The sequence below is a fragment of the Morone saxatilis genome, unplaced genomic scaffold, assembly GCF_004916995.1.
Source record: "Morone saxatilis isolate NCDOM2014 unplaced genomic scaffold, NCSU_SB_2.0 Contig24, whole genome shotgun sequence".
In the NCBI taxonomy this organism is placed as follows: Eukaryota; Metazoa; Chordata; class Actinopteri; family Moronidae; genus Morone; species Morone saxatilis.
In genome coordinates, this window is record NW_023339807.1 from 13,200,263 (window position 1) to 13,225,797 (window position 25,535).

General features: G+C 40.9%; 4 protein-coding genes across 7 annotated transcripts in view; 3 read left to right on the forward strand and 1 right to left on the reverse strand.

The window, feature by feature from the left end:
• hacl1 (2-hydroxyacyl-CoA lyase 1) overlaps positions 1-4,400 on the forward strand; it is a 6,438-nt gene extending 2,038 nt beyond the window's left edge. The window contains exons 10-17 of the mRNA XM_035671893.1: positions 363-468; positions 631-714; positions 864-965; positions 1,093-1,247; positions 1,987-2,145; positions 2,237-2,344; positions 2,449-2,635; positions 4,183-4,400. Coding sequence (XP_035527786.1) covers positions 363-468; positions 631-714; positions 864-965; positions 1,093-1,247; positions 1,987-2,145; positions 2,237-2,344; positions 2,449-2,635; positions 4,183-4,215 — 934 coding nt within the window. The 3' untranslated portion in view covers positions 4,216-4,400. The remainder of the gene's footprint in view (positions 1-362; positions 469-630; positions 715-863; positions 966-1,092; positions 1,248-1,986; positions 2,146-2,236; positions 2,345-2,448; positions 2,636-4,182) is intronic.
• Positions 4,401-4,549: 149 nt separating this feature from the next.
• On the forward strand, positions 4,550-13,700 carry colq (collagen-like tail subunit (single strand of homotrimer) of asymmetric acetylcholinesterase). Of its 2 annotated transcripts, none has more exons than XM_035671894.1 (17): positions 4,550-5,530; positions 6,121-6,230; positions 6,552-6,659; positions 7,469-7,513; positions 7,700-7,726; positions 8,600-8,671; positions 8,938-9,000; positions 9,097-9,123; positions 9,230-9,274; positions 9,387-9,422; positions 9,531-9,611; positions 9,805-9,901; positions 10,551-10,681; positions 11,045-11,164; positions 11,242-11,383; positions 11,490-11,592; positions 11,701-13,700. In XM_035671894.1, exons 1-17 carry the CDS (start codon positions 5,434-5,436, stop codon positions 11,768-11,770), a joined length of 1,374 nt encoding a protein of 457 aa, XP_035527787.1. In that variant the 5' UTR covers positions 4,550-5,433; the 3' UTR covers positions 11,771-13,700. The 2 variants fall into 2 exon arrangements, with proteins under 2 accessions (XP_035527787.1, XP_035527788.1); XM_035671895.1 differs by having other exon boundaries at positions 11,257-11,383.
• A 1,315-nt stretch (positions 13,701-15,015) lies between these two features.
• plekha8 (pleckstrin homology domain containing, family A (phosphoinositide binding specific) member 8) lies at positions 15,016-23,290 on the reverse strand. The gene is made up of 13 exons (XM_035671849.1): positions 23,119-23,290; positions 22,530-22,646; positions 22,253-22,408; positions 22,032-22,153; positions 21,625-21,783; positions 21,485-21,525; positions 21,132-21,253; positions 19,556-19,910; positions 18,642-18,727; positions 17,808-17,866; positions 17,200-17,401; positions 17,020-17,081; positions 15,016-16,930 (listed from the first exon to the last, which is right to left on the reverse strand). The coding sequence occupies exons 1-13, from the start codon at positions 23,156-23,158 to the stop codon at positions 16,733-16,735; spliced, it is 1,719 nt and encodes a 572-aa protein (XP_035527742.1). The 5' UTR covers positions 23,159-23,290; the 3' UTR covers positions 15,016-16,732.
• On the forward strand, positions 22,579-25,483 carry fkbp14 (FKBP prolyl isomerase 14). 3 transcript variants are annotated; one of them, XM_035671853.1, is made up of 5 exons: positions 22,579-22,684; positions 23,740-23,860; positions 24,176-24,327; positions 24,424-24,551; positions 24,640-25,483. In XM_035671853.1, the coding sequence occupies exons 2-5, from the start codon at positions 23,772-23,774 to the stop codon at positions 24,796-24,798; spliced, it is 528 nt and encodes a 175-aa protein (XP_035527746.1). In that variant the 5' UTR covers positions 22,579-22,684; positions 23,740-23,771; the 3' UTR covers positions 24,799-25,483. The 3 variants fall into 3 exon arrangements, with proteins under 3 accessions (XP_035527746.1, XP_035527745.1, XP_035527747.1); XM_035671854.1 differs by lacking the exon at positions 22,579-22,684 and adding an exon at positions 23,394-23,639; XM_035671852.1 differs by lacking the exon at positions 22,579-22,684 and having other exon boundaries at positions 23,391-23,860; positions 24,640-25,479.
• Positions 25,484-25,535: the final 52 nt, after the last annotated feature.

The following is a 25,535-nucleotide window of genomic DNA, read 5'->3' on the forward strand; positions in this document are numbered from 1 at the left end:
TATATATATATATATACATACTAGGTTTTCAAGAGTAAATGTAAACATGTTGGTTAGGATTTTAAAACAAAATCTACAAAATTCAATAAAATGTACACTACAAGCCAAGCTTCAAACAAAAAGAGGATTTTGTGTCTTTTACAATGACATAAGTCAATTAGCATTGTATTTCACGCCTCAGTGTACAATCTCACAACCTTCTGTGTCATCTTTTTAAATTGCTGCAGAGAATTACAGGCGTGCCCTCTCATTCGTTCAGTAAAGCTTTGTATAACACTGTTGTACATGCCATTCAGTTTGTTTTTGTTTTTCCCTCTATTCAATGTTGCCCCACCTCCTCCTCCATTTTTCCTGCTACCAAGAGCTCTTCTACAGGCTGACGTTGTGCTTCTGCTTGGAGCCCGGCTGAATTGGATCCTGCATTTTGGTTTGCCACCTAGATTTGACCCTGATGTCAAGATCATCCAGGTATGTTAATGACCAAACAAGGTGTGTTCAATTTGTGATGTTTGACACCATCAAAAAATAACCTTAAGGAATCTTCACTGGTATAAAGCTAATGGTGTATTTACATGCTAATTTTAGCATTTAGTGCTGTAAAAACATAAGACGACTGTGCTCTGTATGCAGGTTGACCTTTGTGCTGAGGAGATTGGAAACAACGTGAAGCCTGCTGTTGCTCTCCTGGGAGACATCAATGCCATTGTCACTCAGGTACTGTAACTGCAACTCAGTCGGCACACTCACATTTTTTATAGTCATAATATCCTGATGTGCATTAAAGATGTACTATAAAAGAACACATTCTGTGTGTTTGCGGAAAGGGCTTGTGTCTTTTAAGTCTTTGTTGTTGTTTTTTTCAGCTCCTGGAGGGTGTCCGTAAAGATGGCTGGAAATATCCCTCCGATACAGAGTGGTGGAGCACACTGACGGACAAAATTGCTGCTAATGCAAAAATATCAAAGGTTGGTTTAGGGTAATATGTTACTGGATGTGCATACTCAAACTTCTTATCAGTATGTCACGTGCCGATGTAATTAAGTGTATGTAATATGCATTTTCACAAGATTTTTGCCCTTTTTCTATCCACAGGCGCTCGCTCTCCAGTCAGCAGTGCCCATGAACTACTACACAGTGTTTCATCACGTTTCCCAGCTGCTGCCACATGACTGTATCATTGTCAGCGAGGGTGCAAACACAATGGACATAGGGCGCACTATGTTGAACAACTACCTACCTCGACACAGGCAAGACAGTTTGAAGCACTTCTCAATTGTGTTGAAGGACCAGTGTGTAGGATTTAGTCGCAACTAGCTGTTATTTTTAGGTGATTATCCATTCATAAAAACATACATATTAATATTATATTACATTTCTGCCAAAAGAGCCTCCTAAATGTTACACACTGGACCTTTTTATGTATGTTATGTATGTATTAAATTATAACTATACACAAAAATACATCATGTTTAAGGGGGTTATTACAAAGGAGCACAAGACCAGGAGCTTGAGCAGGGGGCTGGATTAACACGTAGGAGTTTCAAACCAAAACTGCAATGTCATTGGATATAAATTGAGTGTCCCTTTTAGGGTTAATCTTATTGAAACGACTACCATATAGCAATATGTATAAGGCTGTGAACAAAATTTAGGCTCATCTAGTATCAGACAATTGTGTCACCCGCTGAAAAAATAGCAATCTTTTAATTGAAAAATGTAAGCTTTTGTAAACTATTATGATAGTAGGCAGCTAAAACTCATACTTCCTCCATGTCTGATGCAGAAGTACAAACCCTTAGGGAGCTGTAAACTCCTTCACATGATCAGGAGCACTTGTTCCAAATGAGCAGTATATTAAAAGGTGTATTCACAGCAGATGTGCATTTTACAATAATTATGAACATCCACTTTTGACAAAGTGTTTAGTAAGCTTTTAAGTCTGCACATTTCAGTAGATTGTTATTAGCTAATCCTGACCATGTGCAGGTTGGATGCTGGTACATTTGGAACAATGGGAGTGGGCCTTGGATTTGCTATAGCAGCAGCCGCTTTGGAGAGGAGTGAGAACAAAGGCCAGAGGATAGTCTGTGTGGAAGGAGACAGTGCCTTTGGATTTTCTGGCATGGAGGTTGAAACTATGTGCAGGTACTTTGGTTATCTCCCTTTTTCTATACAATATATACACCTCTACACAATACTGCTCCTAAATTACGCATTGCCTCTGTGTTTTTAACAGGTATAATCTACCTGTGGTCATCATTGTGGTCAATAACAATGGTATTTACAGCGGAGTGGATCCTGACACTTGGAAAGAAATGGCAAAAATGGGAGATCTGACCTCTATGTGAGTCACACATTATCGGGCTGATATTCATAATACATTTGCTGTAATGGTCCTTCATGTAATTAACTGTGAAAGGTGTCCTACGCCATCATGATGCTTTTCAGAGCCCCACCTGTGACCCTCCTACCTGAGGCACGCTATGATGAGGTCATGACAGCATTTGGAGGTCGCGGGTTCCTGGTGAGGACGGTGGAAGAGCTGCGCAGTGCTTTGCAGCTTAGCTTGAGTGACTGGGAGAGACCAAGTCTCCTAAATGTGCTTATCGACCCCTCTTCGGACAGAAAACAGCAGGTAACTGTCACCAGTCAGGAATATATGTGTGTAGAGTCAAAGCATCCAAGTCAGTACGAAAGAATCCACTGGAGTCATTTGAATGGCTCCTCTGGCTGTGATGACAGGATCTTGTGGAAATGTCATGCCCCCTGGTGGTTGAGGATGTAATTAATGCAGCAACGCATCAATTCACCTTTCTGTCGGTTTTTCTCAAACAATGGTCAATGACCCGATCCAGGGTGCTTGGACTTCATCTTGCAAAGGTGAAATATGAACGGTTAATTGGGTCCTCATTCAAAAGGAGACATGGCATCAACACCAAATAAATGTTGAGGCTGTCTGTCATTAAAAACACAATAAGCCATTCGGATTAATGGCAATACACCTTTAGTTTCACAATAAAGCCGTATTTCCACTACATGGTACGGCTCAACTGGACTTCATTTTCCACTGTAGATTGTACTTTGGATAATACCCCCTCAACGTAGGTGGAGCTGAACATCAGAGCGATGCTATTCCAGCAGTTGGGGCAACAACAGGCAGCTTTACTTTGAGCAGCTGCAGCGTTTATTCACTGACACACTGCGACCTACGCTGTACATTTACTGCCAGATTGACAACTTCATTGCTCTCTTTTTCCTCTGCTCACATTCACCTCTCTCTGTTGCTCATTCACACACGAACTACCAACACAAAAAAGAGCTTCTAGAGGACATGAAGGGATGGTGTTCTTGATATGTATGGGAATAAAAAAAAAAAGAGAGTCAGGTCTAAAGGGTCAAGAACTTGGCATTGGTCTTAAGGATTGAGATCTTAAGTCTTATCTCATACCTAATTTCATCCCCTTGCGGTCCGGTGCCCTTGCAGACACGAGGTGATGACAGTGAGCACTTTAGACATGTGACATTATATATGACCAAAAGCTGCTAGTCAGCCCCCGTTACCTTTTTACCTGGTGCCCCCGCAGAAGGTTAAACGGAAAGGAGACTTGAATGACACTGACAGTCGCAGCAGTAAAGCCAGGCCTGATTAAAAGCAGCAGTGTTTCGGCTCATGGTTAGTATAGAGCAGCAAGCAGCTCGGTGTTTACTTTACTCTCGCCTCATCCTTATAGGGATCATGACTGACATGCCTCACTGAACAGTAATCCATACAGTCCAGGTGCACCGCAGAACTGTTGTATTCCACTCACAATCCCTCTACCTCGCACCAACCTGACCTTTCTATTTCAGAGTCCCCATAATTAGAAAGCTTGGCCCTCTGTGTTTATGTTGAATGTATCCATGCAACCCTTTGCAGACATGTTTGAAGGTTGTATTGAGAGCTGTAGCCATGGTGCTGAGCTCTATAGTTGCCAGCAGAAAGAATTGGTCAGGTTGCCCCCTGACTGTTATCCATATTCAGGTTTAAAGTTGAGTCCTAGATAATGGATTGAGATGAACCAATTATTTTGTCTGGCACAACTAAATGTTTTGAATGTAGAGACTAAATGGACTCACCATTACATAAAAGAGCTCTATCATCTAAGGAGGTCTAATATAATGCTGTGTTGTATGTATTTGCAGGAGTTCCCTTGGCTCACACGCTCCAACTTATAGACTGAAAGAGGGATCTGCTTCCACCTCCGTCCAATATCAGAACAGAAGTGACGTTTTTTTCTCAGGAAACTAACTGGGAAATCTAAAGCTTTTGTTTTTTTTTTGATTGTTTCCATGAAATAACAGAATATTTTTTTATTGATCCTTGCTACACAGTAGTATTAGAATGAACAAAATCATTGCCATATAACATTTTTAAACATACAATGAACGTTATTTGTCTGTATTTCTTTATGTCAAATGTTTCTTCCACATAATAAATCTCATAGGTATTATTAAACTATTATAATGCTGGCAAAGTAATAATGTCAATTTATGATCAGCTCAGTCCTAAAAAACAGCTGTCTAGATTTTTAAAATTTGTGCATATACATGCATACATTTACACCCTCCTTCAGATTCGCACCTTGTCAGGAACAACAAGAAATGGATAGATTTTCAGCAGCAGTGACACTTTTGTGCAATATCTACTCATTTTTTATTTTAATCCAGTGAGTGCACAGTGCGATCTGTTTGCATCAGATTAATGTTTGTGTATTAGTTTATATCAGGTTGCATGACTTACTGACCTACTCAGTCTCTTGCAAAACATAGACACATAATTTTCATCACTTCAATTGAAGCACCGTTGAGCACTGATCATGATGTTGATGTTTTATTTTATAGCTCTCAGATCCCCCAGAGAGCCTTCTTGGAAAAGCAGACACTTAATTTTGTGGGCAGTAAAACCAATCTGGCATGGGCTAAATGGACACCACAGTGCACAGGGGGATGCACAGTTTACTGCATAAAATAGATGTACTAATAAATACAGACAAACAGAAGACTGATTTTTCTGAATTTTCTGAATTTTCTCAGGATGCACAAGTGACACCTTCATGCAGAATCCTGTTTGAATCTCTTGCTGTGGGTTAGTCATGATAAGTATCCCTGTGAGAGGAGTGGAAACAATAAAAGGCACCCCCTGCAGTAGTAGAGATCTAATATTGGCACCCGAAGCAGCTGGCGGGCTGTCTCCTGTAATTTTAGCGCACACTGATGCAGAGGAAAGATTTAATGGGCATTGGTCGGCGTACCCTCTTCTGAGGGCGTGAAGGAGGCAGAGCAGAGTGGGAGGGGAGCAGAGGGAGAGGACAGTGAGGAGAGAGGGAGAGAGAAAGGCAGTGTGTGAGGGCTTCTGTGGCTCAGAAATAAAGTCAGGCAACTATCTGGAGCAGCATGACTCTTCTAACACTTGGACTGTATCTGCCACTGTGGTTTTGTTATGGCCTGGCTCAGTCCTCTTTTCTGGACAGCTTTATTTCATTCCCAGCAGGTAAGATTTCTTCAAATCCTGATCCTGTATGTGTGTAGGGGTGTGTTTACTGTACTGTACAGTACTATGCATGCACAGGTGTTGAGTGAGTGGGCTGTAAAAGCATGGCAACAAAATGGGTAGTTTTAGGATTCATTTTGAGCTTATTTGTGTAAAATGCACTTGTTTTTATTTTCTTGTCGCCCATGAGGTAGCCTGGAAGTGCCTCTATAAATAGCGAGACCAGCTCCAGTCCTTCAATGTGAGGCACAGTCACTTCATATCTGTGTCCAGCTCTAGAAACTCTGCTGGACGGGTGTCATGATTTGATAGTTTGCACCTGTTTCCCTGTTACTTATGCTGCTTCTGTGTGCTCTTACCTCTTTATATTTGTGATATCTGTTAGCAATGTGGCACATTTTATGCACCACAGTTACCCGTGCATGTCCACGTGTCTTGTGTTTAGTGTTACTCTTCTTATTTTGATCAAGATTCACATTCAGTTAATGCAGAAGTTAAGACTAACACATTAACGTGACCTCTTCTGACTGTCTAATTTTGACACCTGGCATCACTGCCTGTGTGACTGACTGCATGCACACCTTGCACAGCTCTCAGATCCCAGGAGCAGCAGAGGAGATTCAGCCCATGCTGTTTACTGAGTCCGCCTCCACCCCCACTGTTTCCTCCACCCCCTTCACTTTGGCGCCGACACCCTCATGTGAGTCAAAGTCATGTGACTTTCTATTGTGGAATATCTGTCTGTCGATATGTCCTTGGGTGATATCCAAACTTCCCCACACTTACTGCCTTTTGACCTCTGAATGACACTGTTAAAACACTCAGATAGTGGAACACGTTTGCAGGAAGAAATGGCTTAACAAGTCCTTTGCTGTGGGTTCTGAGTTGTTATGTCAAGAACATAATCAACATGTAATCAACACCATGAAAATCGTAAAAGGTTTCATTCTGTTGATTCTCCTTTAGCCAGCATTTATGTGTAAAAGAAATGCATTATTTTGTTTTTATTGTCATTTTATAGATTAACGACACTTTGCCTTGTGGTGGGGAGTCAGAGCAGGGCAATGGGGATAATGGATCCGCCTGTGTCCAAGGCCCTCGTGGGCCTCCTGGTCCCCCTGGCGTTGAGGTAGGATCCAGACTCTTCCCAAACCTTGTGGTTATCCCAGCATTAATAATGTACTGTAGAACTGCCACATTGGCATTGACATTACACAATTCCAACACACTTCCCACATTCTGACTTACACAGGATCCACTGTCAGTATGGTTAAATCACAGACTGTCTCTGTTTCATGTTGGGTTCTGCATAGCTAAGAATTAGTACTCCAACACTATATTACCCCTATCTCTTCTACAACTTGAGAGTTCCTGCAGAGCAGGAGATGGGGATTTCTCTGGCCCTTGCAACACAGCAGCCCATTAACGCTCTACATTTAGCTCAGACACAAATAGCCTTTTTCCACTGCCTGCCAGTGAACCACACATCATTCTCAGAAACTGTCCGAAGAGCTGTCTGCCTGGAAAGGCGTACTGGGTTGCGTAAATTCCAGGGATTACCAACACAAGCGTGTGTTTGTGTACTCTGGTGATTGAAAGATATTAAGATATTTTGGTTCCGTAGGTGCTTGTAAACCTCCTGTTCGGTTAGCCCAGCAAAGTGAAAAGCATATTTACCAAATGATTTTTAAAGCTTTGCCCATCTCAGGCTGTTACAGCATTAGCTGGGCTGCAGCCGCATTTCAGTATATCAAAAGAGACCCACAAGGCACTTTTTAAATCAATAGTGGCCACTCAGCCTTTAGCTAATTGAAACTGCAGCTTTGGGCTTCCAGAAGCAGACGTGACTTTGTGGTGGGATGTTGTGGACAATAAAACTAATTTAGATAGATATCTCTGTGATTTATGAGCATATGCCATTTTTTTAATGTTCATCAGGGTCCTCCTGGATTACCTGGGATAGAAGGGCCCAAGGGAGAAAAGGTAAGCAGTTTAGTTCCCCATGTTCTAGTCTCATCTGATTTATGTTGCTCATTTTACATTTTCCGAGCTACTCATTATTGTGTAAGCTAAAGTATAATTGACCTGTTGCACATGACTGAAAGATGCTTGCTGGAAGTGTATTAAATAACCGCTGTCCTTGTCCCCTCCTCCGCATCCTGTTGTCAGGGAGAAATCGGAAGACCTGGGCAAAAGGTGAGAGTCTCCATTAATCACTGTGTTCTCCGCTAAGTGGATTTACTCAAAAATGAGATACAGTGCCTCAGCCTGCTCGATAGCTGTAGCTCAGAGCGCTGCCAGTGCCTGGTCATGTGCATCAAGAAATTTTGAGCATCTACAACCTTGACAGGAGACAGCACAGCCACACTGACAAGATACAAGGGACGCAGAGCTGCTGAGACGGGCTGTTTTGATGGCAGAGGGAGTTAACATGCAGGTCTCCTCTCGCAGAAGCATATTGCCTTGCAGTTGACCCCTCAAAGACACCAAGCATCATGCCTCCCTGTCAGATGGACCTCCCTCTCTATTAGAGCGCACACAGCTTTATTGGAAGCTCAGGACACAGTGTTTGATCGGGGCGGGCGGGAGAGAAGAGACCTCCCTAAAATAATCAGTCGCTGTGGTTGAGCAGTAAAAGCGGCCCAGTGGGAGAGCTTCAACTGGCTGGTAGCCTGACTGAGCAGCTTTGCAGCACTGCAGTGCAATTTAGCTTAGTGCTTCAGCCAGGTCATAAATCATTTTATTTCCCACAAGCACGGGCTCCTGTTCTATATACAGCCCATCATTTAATTAAAGAGAGCAAAGTGACAGGGCTCGTTAAAGTCATTCTCCCCCTACATGTGCAGCAGTGTCTGATAAATACTGTAGCAAGCAGGCTGTCAGCTTATGCAGCAAATCCTGCACTTAGATTTCTTTTTTTTTTTTACCTGCAACGCAAACAGGCATAAGAGGCCCTGATTTCATTTGCACTTAACTGCTTCTTCAGCTGTGACAGAAGTTGTTTTATTTGTATTTTATAAGTTACTTCTGTATGTGAAATGATGTATTAAAATCGATGTCTCCTGTTAGGGCCGGACAGGTCCTCCTGGACTTCCTGGGAAGCAGGGACCAGCTGGATGGCCAGGACCAAGCGGGCCCAAAGTGAGTAAGTCAGACCTCATAATGTAGATGATATATAATGTATATGAAGTGACATGAGACCAGTAAGTGCCAATATAAGGTAGTGTGGATGATTATTAGCTATGATTTGTGTTTGCCATTTGTACAGTGAAATACTCTGTTATGTAACATGAAAACAACCTTTTCTATATAGATGCTTTATGTAAATGGTACAAGGACCTTTACTCTAATACACTAATTTCTTACCAATGCACATTTGTCTCATTTCTAATGTTTTCCTCTGTCAGGGTGAGAAAGGTGACCCGGGGCTGATGGGTTTGCCTGGAGCCAGAGGACCAATTGGGCCAAGGGTATGATCTACATTATAAACTATACTGATCTGAGATGATCTCACCTTCAAACAACTTTATTTATCTTGGATATTTTGTATCTTATCTCAATTTTAGGGTTTACCTGGGTATAAAGGGGAAAAGGTATGTGACCGTAATTATCATTCAGTAGAAAGTGCAACAAGATATATTAACACCACATGATTAACATCTTTTTTGTTATGTAACACACTGTAATCTGCTCCTTCAGGGTTCCCGAGGTGATCGTGGTGAGAGTGGAGTGAAAGGTGACAAGGTGAGCAGAGTTTATCCCTGGGGTTGTTGCAAACGAAAGTAGTAGCACTATAGTGCATATATGCTGTATGTAATCTAAGCTGTTATTATGATTTACTTTTCTTTATCCACAGGGTGCAATGGGTTTCCCAGGAATGCTTGGACAGAAAGTGAGAAACACATTCAAACAAGAAGGACTTTTCTTTTTTTTTGTTGCACAGAATTACAGCTTTCCAAATCTGACCAAATTGAATGTTGATTTATGATTCGTTGTGCAGGGTGAAATGGGTCCTAAAGGAGAACCTGGAATCTCAGGAAACAGAGGACCCACTGGGCGACCAGGGAAGAGAGGCAAGCAGGTGATAACAGCAATAATGGAGTTATATTTGTGCTTCGATTTTGAGTGTGCAATGGGACATTTTACATACAGTACAAAATTAAATAATTATTTGTGTGTTAATACTTTCTTTTCAAAATGTGATTCATGTTAATGTGAAACGTGAAGAAATGTTAAATCTGACCACCTTGTGTATCGTTTTGTTTGTGTTTCAGGGAATGAAAGGTGACCCAGGCAGTGTTGGTCCCATGGGACCTGCTGGCCCACAGGGACCTGCAGGCCATCCTGGCCCTCCTGGTTCACCTGCCACAGGTAAGAACCTTTTCCATTTTTCACCAGAGCAGAAATCTCCAACAGATTTGAACTCCTCAGGATATTGATTTAAAAATGTCTCAGACAGAGATGTCCACTTTGAAGTGATTGCTTTGTGTGTTCCTTTGCACTTCCTCTGTGTGAAAAGCTGTGCTACCAGTGAGAGGAGTAGCAAACACCCGTCAGCCAAAGGAAGCACACTTTAGACCAGTGTAAGAGGTAACACCGGTAGTCTTATTTAGCACCAGAGAAACCTTATCTCCTGAGGTGAAACAAGATGCTGTCGTCGTGACATCATAGGACTGAAACGGAATCACAGATGGCGAGCCTCCCCACAGTTTAACAAGTGCTATGTCACCAGATAATTAGGGTGACATTTGTTATCTTCATCAGGTTTCCCAGTTAAGTTGATCGTGTTTGCTTCTTGATAGATGAATCAAAGATACTACATTTCATGACATACAGTATTTATATGAGCTACTGTAGCCTGTGGTCTTTACACATAACCGTTTAACATCTCAAATTAGCTCCCTCAGCCTGAAATATTGTGTTATTTGGCTCTAAACTTGTTGCTTCTGCTTGCCTTTTTTGCTCTTTGATTTGCTTTGTGTCTTTTTATATAATTATTTTTGTCTTTGTATATGTTTAGGACTATACATGGTTGGAACTAAGGGTGCACGTGGTCCACCGGGTCCTCCTGGAAAGTGTACCTGCAGCTCTCTCGGTAGTTCTCCATATGATGATTATCCTTCCAGAGGAAACTATCCCAGAGTACCAGCGGTGAGTAATTAATAGTCTTGTCAACGTTGTGCACAGTATTTTTATTACTCCAACTCAAATCACAGTTAAAATGTTAAGGGTTTTTTATCTCTGATATTACACAACTAAATGTGATTCTCACTTGGGATTTTTTTAGAAACCCCATTTGATAAACTTTTGAGTGAGTTATGTAAAGATAAAAAGTGTTGAAAGATGAACATACGCCTACCAGGGAGATAGATATTGCTTTGAGCAGCATATTGCCAGCTGGGATATTACATTTTGATGCTTAATGTCTCAATATTCTTCTCCAACAGGGCTCAACCTTATAATTCAAAATGCAGTACAAATTGAAAAAAATTCCTCACTTTGCCTTTTGTTCAGATATTCGTTGTGAGCAATGAGGAAGAACTGGAGCGCCTTCATATAGATAATGCTCTTGCATTCCGCAAAGACCAGAGATCTCTCTATTTCAAAGACATTGATGGCTGGCTGCCAATACAGGTATCATTGCATGCAGACAAATCTGATTACTTCAACTTATTTTATACACCTCAAGCAGTTTTTAAACTCTGTAAAAGACCTTTCCATTCCAGTTGACGCCGTTCCAGTCCATGGAAAACGCACCTGACGACGAAGGTTACTGTGGTGACGGGATAGTGCAGATTTCCAGCGGGGAGGAGTGTGATGACAGAAACAGAGTTGTCACTGACGGCTGCGTCAGTAAGTCATACGCCCACGTTAGGTGGTCTATAGTAGCTCCATAGTTGTACTTTGCTGTGCACATATAATGTGACCCTTCCACCCCTGCTGTCTCCCCTTACCACAGAGTGTAAACACGCATACTGTGGAGACGGATACCGTTATGAGGGTGCTGAGGAGTGTGATGGAAAGGACTTTGGATACCAGACATGTAATTCATATCTTCCAGGGTAAGCCCAGTATACAAGTATATGTTGACAAAAACTCTTTTGCTGCATGAGAAGTGTTTTGTTGATATGCTAAACTGACCGAAAGACTGTTTCTCCTGTTATTTGCAGGTCATATGGTCACCTGAAGTGCACACCATACTGTGCTATTGACTCCACAAACTGCAAGTACTTCACCTGAGGAAGAAAGCTGGACAGTGCAGCGGGATCCTCTGTGTGTTATTTGCTTGACACATAACAGGAATATTTTCATGCAAAAAAAAATGCTCCAAGCAAGAGACTCTGAAGGTAGAGGCAGCAATTCATTCTATGATGAAAGAAAAAAAAAACAAAACGCATATATATAACTCCTCTGTATTGCTGCTGAGATGCCACGTAGCACCCCGGAGTTATACTCAGTCAGTGGAGGTGAAAACCTTCACCCACACATAGGAAATGCACAACTGCACTCCGTCTTAACAAGCAGGATTTAAGACCGGCCTCCTCACCATGCCTGATTGGACCGGAATCAGCCTTTGGATGCAACAGTTGTGTGACAGCCATGCAGACACTTAATTAAGTGCCAGTGGGAGATGTTTCAGAGGAGCAGTAGCCGGGCCAGAAGCGTTTTAATCTTGACCCAGTTACTGTTGAGAAAGAGAGGCAGTAGGACATCCAGAGCCATGTCCTCAGGTATTCTACTGCAGTGGGAATGACAGTGCACAGCATTTGCATGAGGCTGGGATTACTGAGACCATGACAGCAGCTGTCACTATCCAAGCATGTAACTCATCACTTCACTTATTATTGCCACGACAAGGTTTGTACTGTGTAGTCTCAATATCACATCAAGAACTTAAGTTGTAAAAGTAAAAAACAAGGCATATGGTAAGATCAATATGTATGATTATGGAGGGAGATAGAGGTGGATATGATGCACTTGTAATATTTCAGTGAGACTGTTATACCAGGAGGCCACTACTTCAGAGGCCGACTTGGCTTGTGGTGGTACTGTACTTGACAGGGACATTCAGTCTGAACAAAGTTTCATAAATCCAAATATTTCTCAGGAACCAACAGGTAATGTAGCTCCACACAGCACCTTTCACAGGCAACCTCCACTACTCTCTTTGTAAATTAAATGGCAGTGACTGTACGCTGAAGCACACAGGTAACTCAAACAAGAGCTTTAAAGTATCCACAACGTGCAGTCCTCTGGGTATGATCGAGTTTCTTCCCTGTGCTTCAGTGAGAAATGAAATATACTGTATGTGAAGGCTTGAAACTGTTATGTTCTTAATTTTCTCACTGCACAGGAAAGGCTGGAATAGTCTGTAGCTGCTAAATAGGGGAGGAATTTCAATTCCAGTCTGTTCTATGGTCATTACTGTATTTACTCTAATACCTCTTTATCCAGTCTTTCTGTCTTACAGTATATACAGCAACAGTGAAACTCAACAGTAAACTTAACAGTGTAGATGTAGTCCGCTTTGTGTTGGCCACCACGGGTGAAAATGAATTTGTTCGATATAAGCTGACATTTTCCATAAGCTACTGTATGAGTCGCAGTGCCAAGGAAGACCTTTTCTCAGCCATACTTCGATGTAGTCAGGTGTTCAAATGTGATTCTTCTGTAAAAGCAATCGAAAGATGAAGACTGTTACTATATTGTCTCCGCATGCTTGTGATACCGCGCTAATGAGTGTGAAACGCTTTCCCTTTTTGCCAAACGTTGTTTTGTAGATCACTGCATTCATCAGCATAGCAGGTGTCTTAAGAGATATCAGTCTTGCTGTGCCCAGAGTGTAGCTAAGTACTGTATGTATGACACACCTTATATGATAGTGATGAACTGTGCCACGCACAAAGCTGAAATACCTTTTGGAAACTGTGTTGAATGTTCTGTCTGTGGTCTGTGGCCTGTGCTGCTGTGCTGTATTCTGTACTGTGTATGCACAACAATGCTGAAACATAACATGCATGTGGTAACGTACTGTAAGGCTTTATAAAATATAGTATGCACTGTGACTCGGATAGTCAAAGTTCATTTTGTTTCATTATTCTGATATGATTTATACAGTAGTTGTGGGTAATTTTAAAAAGAAATGAAAATAAAACAGGAATTGAAATCATTCAAAGCTTTCCGCTCTGTCTTACACACACATCTTCAGACTAGTAGTCAGGGGTGTGTCAGCAGCTCTGATTTCTATCTGTTGTGAGCAGACGGTGACAGTGATTGGGCACTGTGCTAAAAGCCAATAGGCAGTGATAGAGATGCTATTGATGTTCTTTCAGAGCACTCACTCCTAAAAAGAAAAAAAAAAGCAGATAGCTATCAAGTGGAAAAAAGATGCTGTCAGCAGCTGCTTGCAAAGTGCTGTGTTAGACTAAACAGTAAACAGACCACACAGTGAACTCTCGCTGTTTTCTCAGACAATGACTTTTTAGCTTTTCATTCTGTCTCGATGAAGCCCCTCTGAGCTGCCTGGAGATGTGGCACAGCGATACAAGTTGGGCACGGGCAGTCAGCCAGAGTTGCAGCAGAGATGTTTGAGGCTGGACTCCACCATATAACTGTATTAGCATGCCGTATTTCTTTTTCTAAATCACATCAGGACAATTTGTCTGCTCAGATGCCCGAGTAAAAGCTTACCTTGGCGTATTTATCCCATCATGTGCATTCCCCTGACCAGGCCAATCAGATTTGTACCACAGATGTCTCAGTACAGCACTAAATGTCACTGGAGATGCAGTGGCCAACCTGATTCAACTGCATTGTAATGAAAAGATCTGCTGTGCGCACTGAAGAATTTCCCAAGTGAAGTTTTCTATTTGTGGAGTTTGGGAACCTTGAACAGTTCTTAGTTACAAATTCACTTCTGAACTAATAGCTGTTTGATTTTCCACCCCTCAAAGACTCATGGAAGTTCAACTTGTAGGAAGCAGCATCTATTTGGAGCTCTCACAGGTGAAATCAAACACTTTTTCCAACAAAAGGGGTTATTTTGGTGCAGGTTGGACGGTGTAGCATTACATTACTGCTGTGGCAGAAGGGGCGATGCAAAGGAGGCCACAGGGACAGGAAGCAGGCAGGCATGGACCCAGCTGTTGGTCCAAGCCAAGTGAAAATCCCTGACCTATGGGCAGGAATGGCTGGTATGCCGAGTGCTGTGGACCTGGCAGAGGACACACTACTGCTGCACATGCAAAACACTCACACAGACAGCAAAGTATGCAAAGGTGCCACTGCTGTTTGCATAAATTAGAGCAGAACACCTGTGCAGATTTACTATATTTTTCTTACTCGTTGATTTGTTTAGTTCAATGGAAATGTACAGGAGTGAGAGTCAATTATACACCCCAAAATGAACTAAAATATAATATGGGCTCCTGTCTGATACCAAATACAAAAAACACATATTTGACTACTACAGAACTGGACACACACTGGGACAACTTAATTATTTATTATGTAAAAATCAAGAAGCTTCTTATATACAATCATAGAAAAACCAAATCAAATGTTTGTAATATTACAATAGCAAATTTTCAGGATTAACATTGGAATTGATCTACAACAGGAAATCAACCTGTTGCACATATGTGATGTAAACCTGCCGCAAATGACCTACTCGAAGAAATATTACCGTATGTATTCCTGAAAACTCAGAAGAAAAGTTAGAATAAAGTTAAAAATACTATGTGGTATGTCTTGGTAAAAAAGCCCTATGAGGATGTTCCTGCTCGGTTCGAATGGCTCAGTCAATCTATGGGCAAACCCTAACCTGGCTGGGAGGTGGAGCCGTCTTACCACTCATTGCTGAATCAACATAATCAAATATTAGGTACAGATGTTAACAACACTCAAGTATATTTAGAACATTGCACAGACAAGATGGTGAAAAAATGCTGAAATCCGTAGAGAAGGTTTGCTGAAGGTTACTGTTCATTATCAGTATGGAGAAGTTGAAGCTATGTAATTTAACTTTCACAATCTATCCCCTTTAGGATTATTTATTAACTTGGTTAATAATATTTAGAGTTTCCATTGGCACCTATGTTACTTATTACAAAAAACCATGCAATCAATAAACATGCTCTATGGATACAAATGTCCATTCATTCACACAAAAAGCTGGACTCAAATGATCCCCATGACATTATTGTGAACTTTATAACTTAAGACATAATAAATATATGAAAATACATACTATGCATAGGTTTGTGCAGAGGAAGTCCACATAAATATTCAGCAGTTGTCAGTATTTTAACAGCTACACTGTACTATTTCATTCTTGTGTGTTGTTGTACTGTAGGCAGCAGAGGCTAAAGCCATTCACATGACAGTTCCTTTTTGGTCCCATGGTTAAGTCTCTAGAGCAATAGCTCATAACATGTTAGTGAAGTAAAACCAACAAACATTGTCAACCTGCAGGATTTATATTAAAATTTCAGGGAAAGAAACATAATTAACTAAACTTCAACTGTCAGTGCAAGAAAACATGTTAGTTAGCCCAGTATGCAATTCCATCACATACTTAAGGCATATATTGGGTATTGTAACAATATGACTTTTTTTTTGTGTGTTAAATAGCGCTTTGTGTTAGTTACAAGTATCGCCCTGTTTCATGGATCCAAGGAAACAGAACAATCCGGATTAAAAATGTCTTTGCATTTTGATCAGTTCAAGCACTAATTATCTTCCAGGGAAGTTACTAGAGCCAAATACTCTGTGGTCATGTACCTTAAAAGCCACTATACTGCGACAAAATGTGCACCAGAAACAAATATCACCATGAATCATTATGGTTGGAGTCTGCATAATAGGGCTTAAAACCCCTACACTGTCAGGGGTCTTTTAAACAAGACCCAGAAACTACACTTTGTCAAGCCATAATGTCTTAACTATTAATTCTTACTTTGCCCCTTGTGGGCTCCTAAATACAGACATTAATACCTCCTTCAAACCTACCATACCTCTATTGTCGTAGAGTTTAACAACCACTGGAAACACCTTACACTGACACGGGACATGCTCACACTATTTTGCACACGAGATGCGCCTGATGCATCTGGCACCTTTCTCCAGCAGTCAGCCACTACTCTGCCCCTGCCGTCAGGTTCTGTCTTTCCTTGAACTCGGATCATCTCTCTGTTCGGGTTTTCACACCACTTCATCCGACTCTAGGTTGTTTTCTTCATACAGGGCATCTAGGATGGCCAGCTGATTCTCCATGGCAGGCAGGTACACTCCCAGGTCTCTGTGCATGCTGCTGGTGAAGCCGCTCTGCAGCTCATCGCCCTCTCTCGTCACTAAGGCAGCGCTGAAACTTTGATAAGAGGGGGCAGCTCTCAACGCCAGCTGGGGAAATAGGAGCATACAGAAGTCACACTCCAAGAACAGATGGACCTAAAAGGGGAAAAGCATCGGTGAGGGTAAGAAATACCTACAGCGAATACGCCTCGCACGACCCAGCCGTGGTACTGCCGAAGGGTCTTTCCGTAGGCATTATCTGGGTGAAGGAATAGACAGAACGTGACGAATCTCAACAGTGACCATGCTTTTAAGTTCTGTGTATTTGAACTTTCTTTTGCAGACTGCCGACGGCGCACGTTAGAAATCAGACTCACTTAATGCTCCCTGGATGTCTTGCTGTCCTGCATTGACCTCTGACAGGAACTCCTTGAGGAACTTCAGCCCTCGTCTGAGCCACAGCAGAGCCTCTGTGGCCGAGTTGCGCACTCGGGCAACGTCTGTCTGGATTTCGTACAGCACAATGGACTGTAGTGTGGGGAAGCTGTCGGCGTCTGACATCAACTTCTGGTGAATCTTCTACAGGGTTAAGAGACAGTGTGATATAGTGAAGAGATCCAGATTGTATTCTTCTGCTCTACATTTTTTAACAAATAGTGAAACAAAACTATAAGTAATAAATTTTAACAGCTCAGTGAGTCATTTGATCTCATGTACATTGACAGAACAAGAAAAAGAGGAGTGATGAGTCAAGTGTCTGATTTTCAAGCTAAACAAGAAGCACCACCAAGAGTCAAGCAGTATTGTGCACAGCAAATGTCTTCTTGTGATCATTATGTATTAGATCGTAAAATACTGAGGTTGATTTATCCTCTTAACAGTTTCACTGTGTGAAGAGACTCCTTTAAGAACAGTTATGTGATCATTTCTTTGTAATTCGGTTAAATATGTATAAAGACTACAGATCAATAACATGTACACGTACCTTGATATTTCCAACAAAATCCATTTTAACTGGTGCAAACACTGTGGATCCCAGCTTGTCTGAGAAGAGAAAATCCATGATCATTTCTTTGCTCCTTGTGAAGAAAAGATTCTCAGTGTAACCTATTTTTTAAAGACTTTATGATGTAGTTGCTGTTAATAGTCAGTGCTGAACAATTCAAATGCTTTGTTTTTTGAAGCAATTATAGAGAGGGCAGACTCTCGGTGTGAAAATCACCGTCTGACTACTGATTTGAGGGGAAAATAATGAAGAATTGTGACACACTAGAAGACCTAAAATCCTGAGCGTGTCTGGATCTGTGTCAAGATCTAATGGGAGAGATGTCATCAATTTGGGCTGAAAACATTTAAGGCACGGTGGATCACTATTATCACATTTTATCACATACGCTTACAGTCATTAATAGAGATTCACAAAGATTTTAATTTTAAAGGGCATCTTGTTGTATTGCTTTATGTTCTGTTTTATTTTTTTTTGTCAACTGCCTATCAATGTAGATGTGTAGTACACAGAGACAATATAATTCTGTTACACAATAGACTACAAAGAATAAATAAAACCACAGACAAAAAGGTGCAGAAGGAAATAATAAGGGCATGAAAGAAAAGGATGATGATGAATCCAGGACAGAAAGCTTCCACCGTATTAAGCACAGACAATGTGAATGACACAGCATGCACAAATGAGAAGAAAAATAAAGTTTACCTTAGAAAAGATATAAAGGGTGAAAAGACCACATACTGTATGTGGCATCATAAAAAAGGAAGAACAGAGAGGCAGATTGAGAGGAGAGACTGAAAGTGACCGGCCTACCTAATACAGGCACTATTGCATAGCATGATTCCAAAAACTCTTGAGTAGGGATACCATTGTCGTCGTCCAGTCTTATATCACTAAATCTAAAAAAAGTAGAACAGATTCAAACAGGAGAATGTATTAGAGGTAAGTACGCCATTTCAATTTTTATTTGATCAAATCAAACATAAAAAGAAAAGAAAAGGGTACAAAGGACAAAACCAAGCAAGAGAAATGATTCACAGTGTCATGCAAATCTATGCCTGACAATACCTGAGACTATTCTGCTACTTTATCTACAACTTAACAGAACTGTTTTAGTTTAGTTTAGTTTAACGTTAATGCTCTAAAACGTCCCATCAGTTCTAAAAGACCAACTCCAAAATGCGCATACTGTAGTCCCCATCTTGCAGTTGAATACTGGTTGAGTGAGACAGTGATTTACTCCATTATAATAACGTTTACATCATAACTGAATATTACAGAAGTGATTATGAACACTCCATTGTTCAGTAACACTCTTCAAGGTCTTAAAAGAAGAAAGTAAAATACGTTTGAAATACAGAGTGAAACAAAAAAGCTTTACAAACCCAAATATCAGATGAGGGCCTCTCTGTGTCATGTGATCAAGAGAGAACACACTAATATAAAACACTTATCATGACATCTTGAAATGGATTCAGCAAAACGTCTCCAAACCCGTTATTATAGAATTATTCTGTGCAACACAGTAATGCAATTAATATATTTCCATTAACTAAGGAACTGTGCAGCAGAGGTGCAGTGCCTCAAAGACAAAAATACTACATATAGCTTAGATTGGTTAATCCTAATACTGTCATAGTGAAATATCACAGATGATCATACAGTAACTTCATACAGTAACTCGTGTGTCCTAAAGGATGTGACCTTCCTGAGTAGCATTTTCATACCTGTGACTCATTGTGCTGAAGAAAGTTTCCACCTGCTCTGTGTCTTCTGGCTCCGTTGAATCTCTGAAAGTCTCGCCTTCGTGCTGAGCCTCTTCCTGGTCTGGAACAGCTTCCTGTTGGTGCTGAGGCTGGTCAACAGCTTTCACTTCCTTGTTGTTGTTGTCATGCTCTTGACTTTGGTCCAGTTTGTGCTTCTGCTCTTGTTTTGCCTCCTTTTGATCACCGGCTTCATTTTCCTCATCCCCCTCTGCTGGTTGGTCGTAGTGTTCAATCTCAGAGGTATTCTGGGTAGTGTGTAAAGAAGGTTCGACTGGCTCCTCGTGGACTGAACTGTTACCGTTGGCTGCATCAATGTCTGTATGATAGAGTAGGAAAGCAGAAGACGTGTCAATGTATGTTACCAGAGAAAAGGCTTGAAAACTAGATCAAGATGTGTGTTGCAGCAGGTCTGAAGCCCAGTTTTCATCAGACTGGGTGTAGAAAATTGTGAAAGCAGATCTGACTTGCACAAGTATCGTGTAGACTCATTCTCTTTAACCACTGGCAGGGCGCACTGACGGAAACCTCCTGCTCATCCTTCATTTAGAGTTTCAGTAAAATTATACGACAAAATTAAAGAGCGGCACTACATCTTCTACTGAGCTGAATTACTGCTGCGCTGACCTCTATGGGTTGAACATTTTAACCCATACTCAACATCGCAGTTGGGTGTGGTCAGGTGTAATTTGGTTTCAGTTGTGACCTCACCCAACTGGGATTTATTGTTGTGCTCTGTGAAATGCTGCCCTGCACAGGGCGACCACAGAGCACGTTGGCAGCACCAAAAGATTTGCAGCCTGGGTTTAGTTACGCAAATGTTTTTAATTACCTTCTTTTTGTTTTAGTTTGGATTTTTGCCTCATACAGGAAAGATTAAGATCTTAATCACAATCCAACAATCTTTAACTCTTTCATATCGCCTGTCAGGTCGAGACTTTTTAAAATATATTTTTATATTTAACAGTTTGTGCTAGAATAATGTGTCTACATTTTCTATTTTTTTACAGTGTTCCCTGGCACTACTGCATCACTAAAGGCTGTTGAGTCTGAACCAAAGTATTTAATATATTCTAATGTAACATGATGTAAACTATGTACCAAAAAGAACAGTGTCTTTTATGTACTGTATTACTTTTAAAGGTTTTTGGTATTATAGTATTATATTTTGGTTATAGCAATTCCCCTTCCCTTCTTTTATTATGTCTTAAATTATACATTTTAATGCATCTTACAGTGAGATAGTATATGTTTTATGGATAACCCAAAACAATAAATTGAAAAAGACTGGTCTTATTTTCCATCACCGGCAGTAGCTTCCCCTTTGTATTGTTAAGGGAAATGCAATAATGTAACTGGGCATCCATCAATGTCTGCTCACTAAAAGGAAATAATCTATCCACATCAGTTCAGATGAAGTGCACACAACAACCAGGCCCTCTTTGCTCTGTGTGGCCGTTCCTTTATGGTATGCAGTAATGGTTGTCAGTTCAGGGAACTCTGCAGCTCGTAAAGTGAGTGGTAGGGAGACCTGACTTACCTGATGGGGAAGAAGAATGGTGTTCTGGTCTATCTGGCTCATCTGGTCCCTCTGCTCCAGAGTCAAGGCTCTGGTTGTCATATGCAATTGCTTCTCCTGAGGTTTCAACCAAATCTCTCCATCTGGAATTAATTAGAGTGGATTATATTCATTCTAAAACTTGGGATACACTTCTTTTGAGCAAATGTTATTCACAATAATGTTTAGTGCCAGAGAAATGCAGAATTAATGACATAACAATTATTGAATCGACAGAAAAAACAGTGAGTGGTGCTTTGAACATCTATGTGGCAGTCAATGATAGAAGCAGTGTAGGTAACATAAATACATAAAGAGAAAAAAAAGCAACCTACTTTTCTCCAAGGTTTTGATTTAAATGATTGATGGGTTTAATCTGCTTGAGAAAAACAACATTAGGATTTAATATGTATGTACTGGGAACAAGTCATACTGTTTATCCTAGATGTTATTAGGCACAAGAGTGGTGACACACCTTCTGAGGTTTGATGGCTGCTACTGGAGGAGATCCCGGTGGACTCTGCGTTGCCATATCTGTACTAAAAGTACGATTTGCTATCTGCATGCATTCCTCTAGAGTCTTCAGGAAAGTGGTGCATGTAGACTTCACCATGTTTCCAGTGTCTATGCCTGTCTGAAAATGGACGCACAAACATACACATTAGCCAACACTGCCACGGATCCCAACGTCATGTGTCATGTATGTTTGGAAAAACCTGCTCGAATCTATAAAGCTAAGATTTTAAATAACTGATCATATCCGCTGCTTGTCTAGTCTATTAGTAAGTGTAAGCACACATCAGTTTCTTCTCCTTTACACTGCAGTTTCACACCAACAGCAGCTTCTCTTATTTCATGGGCTCATCTAAACCTTAACCTTACCTCCGCTGAGTCTCCTGGCTCATCATTCTCCTTGATCTTGTTTACTTGTTGTAGAAGAAGGTCACAGTACAATCTGAGTTCTGACATCTTAGTTTTCAGTGCCTCTGTATTCTCCTGGAGCTCTGAAAGACAGCAAATGACTCAAATGATTACAATACTTTACAATAGGATACGAGCAAGTTAAATCCATGTCAGATTTGGATGTTATCGCGTCCGAATACCTTTTTCTCTCTTTGTTCGGTTGTCTGTAAGGCAAGCTTTGGCTGTTCCAAGGGCCACCAGCCATTTCTGCCTCTCTGCTGCATTGATGGCTCTGAGGTAAAAGTACTGCTCTCCTGGTATGGTCAGGTCAACTCGTGTAGAGTCGGAGGAATGAACTAATAAAACACAGCAGTAAACAAGGAGACATGGTTTTCAGAACTTCATCCGTAAGGCAACAGAGGGCTAATCACTCACACAATGAGACACGGTACACAGGAAATGGTGAGCCACACCGACCTTGGATTTCACAAACTGAAATTTTAATGCTGCCCTTGCAACCTTTCCAGGCATCTTCTTGAGAGTCGTAGTACGATAAAGTTCCTCCATCAAGCACAAACCAGCGAGGTTGCCAACCTGAAAGAGAATGCATTTCAACTTTTGAGATATTTCCTGTGAGTATGAGAATTCAATTTTTCAATACTGCAGATCACTAAGTAGAAGTCAATATAAAACCGTGTTATCTAAGCCTCACAACTCGGAAAGAGTTAACCTGAACTGTATGTTAGCCACAGCTAAGCAGTTGATAAATCAGATTACAATGAGAGATTGCGTGAACTAACGTTAGCCAGCACCGCCTGTTACGACTTCATAAATAAGGTTAACTTCTAATTTGGATCCAAATGAGTAAAGTCAAAGGGAGCCTTTGTTAATCTAAAGTGGTGCATAAACTCTGATAGTTGAAAGCTGTCGGTAGCTAGCGTTAGCTGCTTGCCCTGTTAACGTTATAACTCTACACAAGTACGCTATGACGCTGTCATGCTAGCTAGCTGCGTTAAAAACGAGAGTTACACGCGAAAACACCCAGCGACTGTGGGGTTAAACTTACCACTTATGTAATTGGTCCATTTATACAACATCCCTTCCATTGTTTAGTTGTGTGTTTTTGCCGTTCATTACTTGTTTATCATAACAAGATATGATGCACAGCTGATTCCAGCGACTCCATCGGGCCCCGAGTGTGATTCGTGGAGTAACGTCCTCGGCTTTACAGCTCACCTACGTAGATAAAAGTGCGTAAACTTTTTTCTGAATGGAGCTCTAAGCCGTCACGAGAGAAGCAGACGACGTCCCTCCCATTTACATCAGAGGGGTTTAAGTTTAAGTAGTGTGGGCGTTGAGTGTGGTGATTGGCACTAAGAAGAACCAATGAAATAAGAGTAAATGTGTAGAGGGCGGGGCTTCGAAATGAATTCATCCAATTAGAGAGGGAGGAAGGCAGACAGCTGAACAGTGGCTGCGTTCTTTGCAGAAGTTGGCTGCCACGTAGTTGGCATTCCTGCCATGTATGTATTTTAGGTACTGTGTTTTATGGAAGGGTTTAAAAAAAGCTTTTTGTACATTTTGTGAGTAAGTAACCTAGTGTCTATCAAAATGATTCTTTTGTCTATTTGTTCGATATTGCCCTCACTGTTTGTGTTTGTCACTGGGGGCAAACTTCCCGAGCCAGAGGTGAAAATTGAAGTTATCCATAAACCCTTCATGTGTTACCGTAAGTCAAAATCTGGAGACATGCTTCTTGTTCATTACGAAGGATTCCTGGAGAGTAATGGCACCATGTTTCATTCCAGGTAATTTGTTTCTAGAAACTGTAATATTGCTGCATGTGTTTCTGTGCAATACCACTCCTTGTTAGGGACAAGTGCCATTGTGGTCACTGCTGTAAACATCATTATACATATGTAATGGACTATACTATGCTGCACCCACCACTTGAAAGTAGACTATCTGAGCCATTGTCTATTCTGTTAACATTAACCACTGGCCTGTCCTCAGGTGGCAACTATTCCACCCTTATTGTACATATTTGTGATATATCAATTCTGTGTGTACTGGACTCTTCTTTCTCAAAGAAAACTGTGATGGATCTTTGTAACTCTTGGCAGCCGCAAAGATGGGGATAGAAAACCAGTATGGTTCACTCTTGGGATCCGGGAGGCGCTCAAGGGTTGGGATAAGGGTCTGCAGAACATGTGCACAGGAGAGCGCAGGAAACTGACCATCCCTCCATCTCTGGCATATGGCAAGGAAGGAAAAGGTAACAGTTATTAAAAAAAAAGCCAGGGTCTGTTGCATTCAATCTCCCTTTGTTCCTATCTGCTTCTTTTACATGGACGTTTTTGTTTGTTTACAGGCAAGATTCCTCCAGGCAGTACCCTCATTTTTGATATTGAGCTCATGGACATCCAAAATGGTCCCAGGTCACATGAGTCTTTCAGGGAGATGGATCTCAATGATGACTGGAAGCTCTCCAGACAGGAGGTGTGCCATTCTTTTAAACTGCTTTTAATAAGAGTGTAGTATATTTTATTGCCATTGGTGAATGTTGTTATTATTCTGTCTGTTACAGGTGAAAGAGTACTTGAAGAAAGAATTTGAGAAACATGGATACTCCCCTAATGACACACATCATGAAGTGATGGTAGATGACATCTTCAAAAATGAGGATGAAGATAAAGATGGTTTCATATCTTCAAGAGAATTCACCTACCAACACGATGAGCTCTAAAGGACTGATTTGTACGTTTTTGATACTACCACAGTGTTTTTTCCATAAATCTCCTCCTCAAAAGTGATATGAAATGAGAAACACTCCTTTTGAACAGTATTGTCTTATTTTTGGTCGAATCATTTTGCATCATTTTATGGAAAATGAAATCCATAATTTATTTATATCTCCATCCTTCATGCACTGATAATGTCACCACAGATGTAATTAGGCGTATTGGATTTTTAAAAATGTATTTCATAAAATAAATATGTTTTAAAAGTAAACAGAAAAGAACTATGTTAATTAATGTTTCTTATATTTACAGTACATGTGCTGAAAACTGAATCTGTGCATACAAAAAACTTTTTACTGTGCATGTCCTCATTCATCACTAGAGGGCACTCTTGTCCTAGACGATTGTATCATACCTACAAATCTTAATCAAATCTGTCATGTGTCCTTCTCTGTTAGTTTCTAGATTGTGTACTGTGTCTGGCAAACCAAACATCAAAATGATGTGACATATAACATTTCATCAGGAGTGAATCATGAAATAATATGCAGTTGGCTTATGATTTCAGTCATACTTTAAATTCTGTTAGACCTTAAACGAATAACATTGAATTTCTGTTCATATGGTTTCAGTTCATATATAACTGTAGTGAGCCATTATATTTCCTCAGTGTTATCCAAATGTACATTTTCTAAACAGAAATGGGGCCTTAAACAGTATGCAAAATTGTCCTTTTGAACCC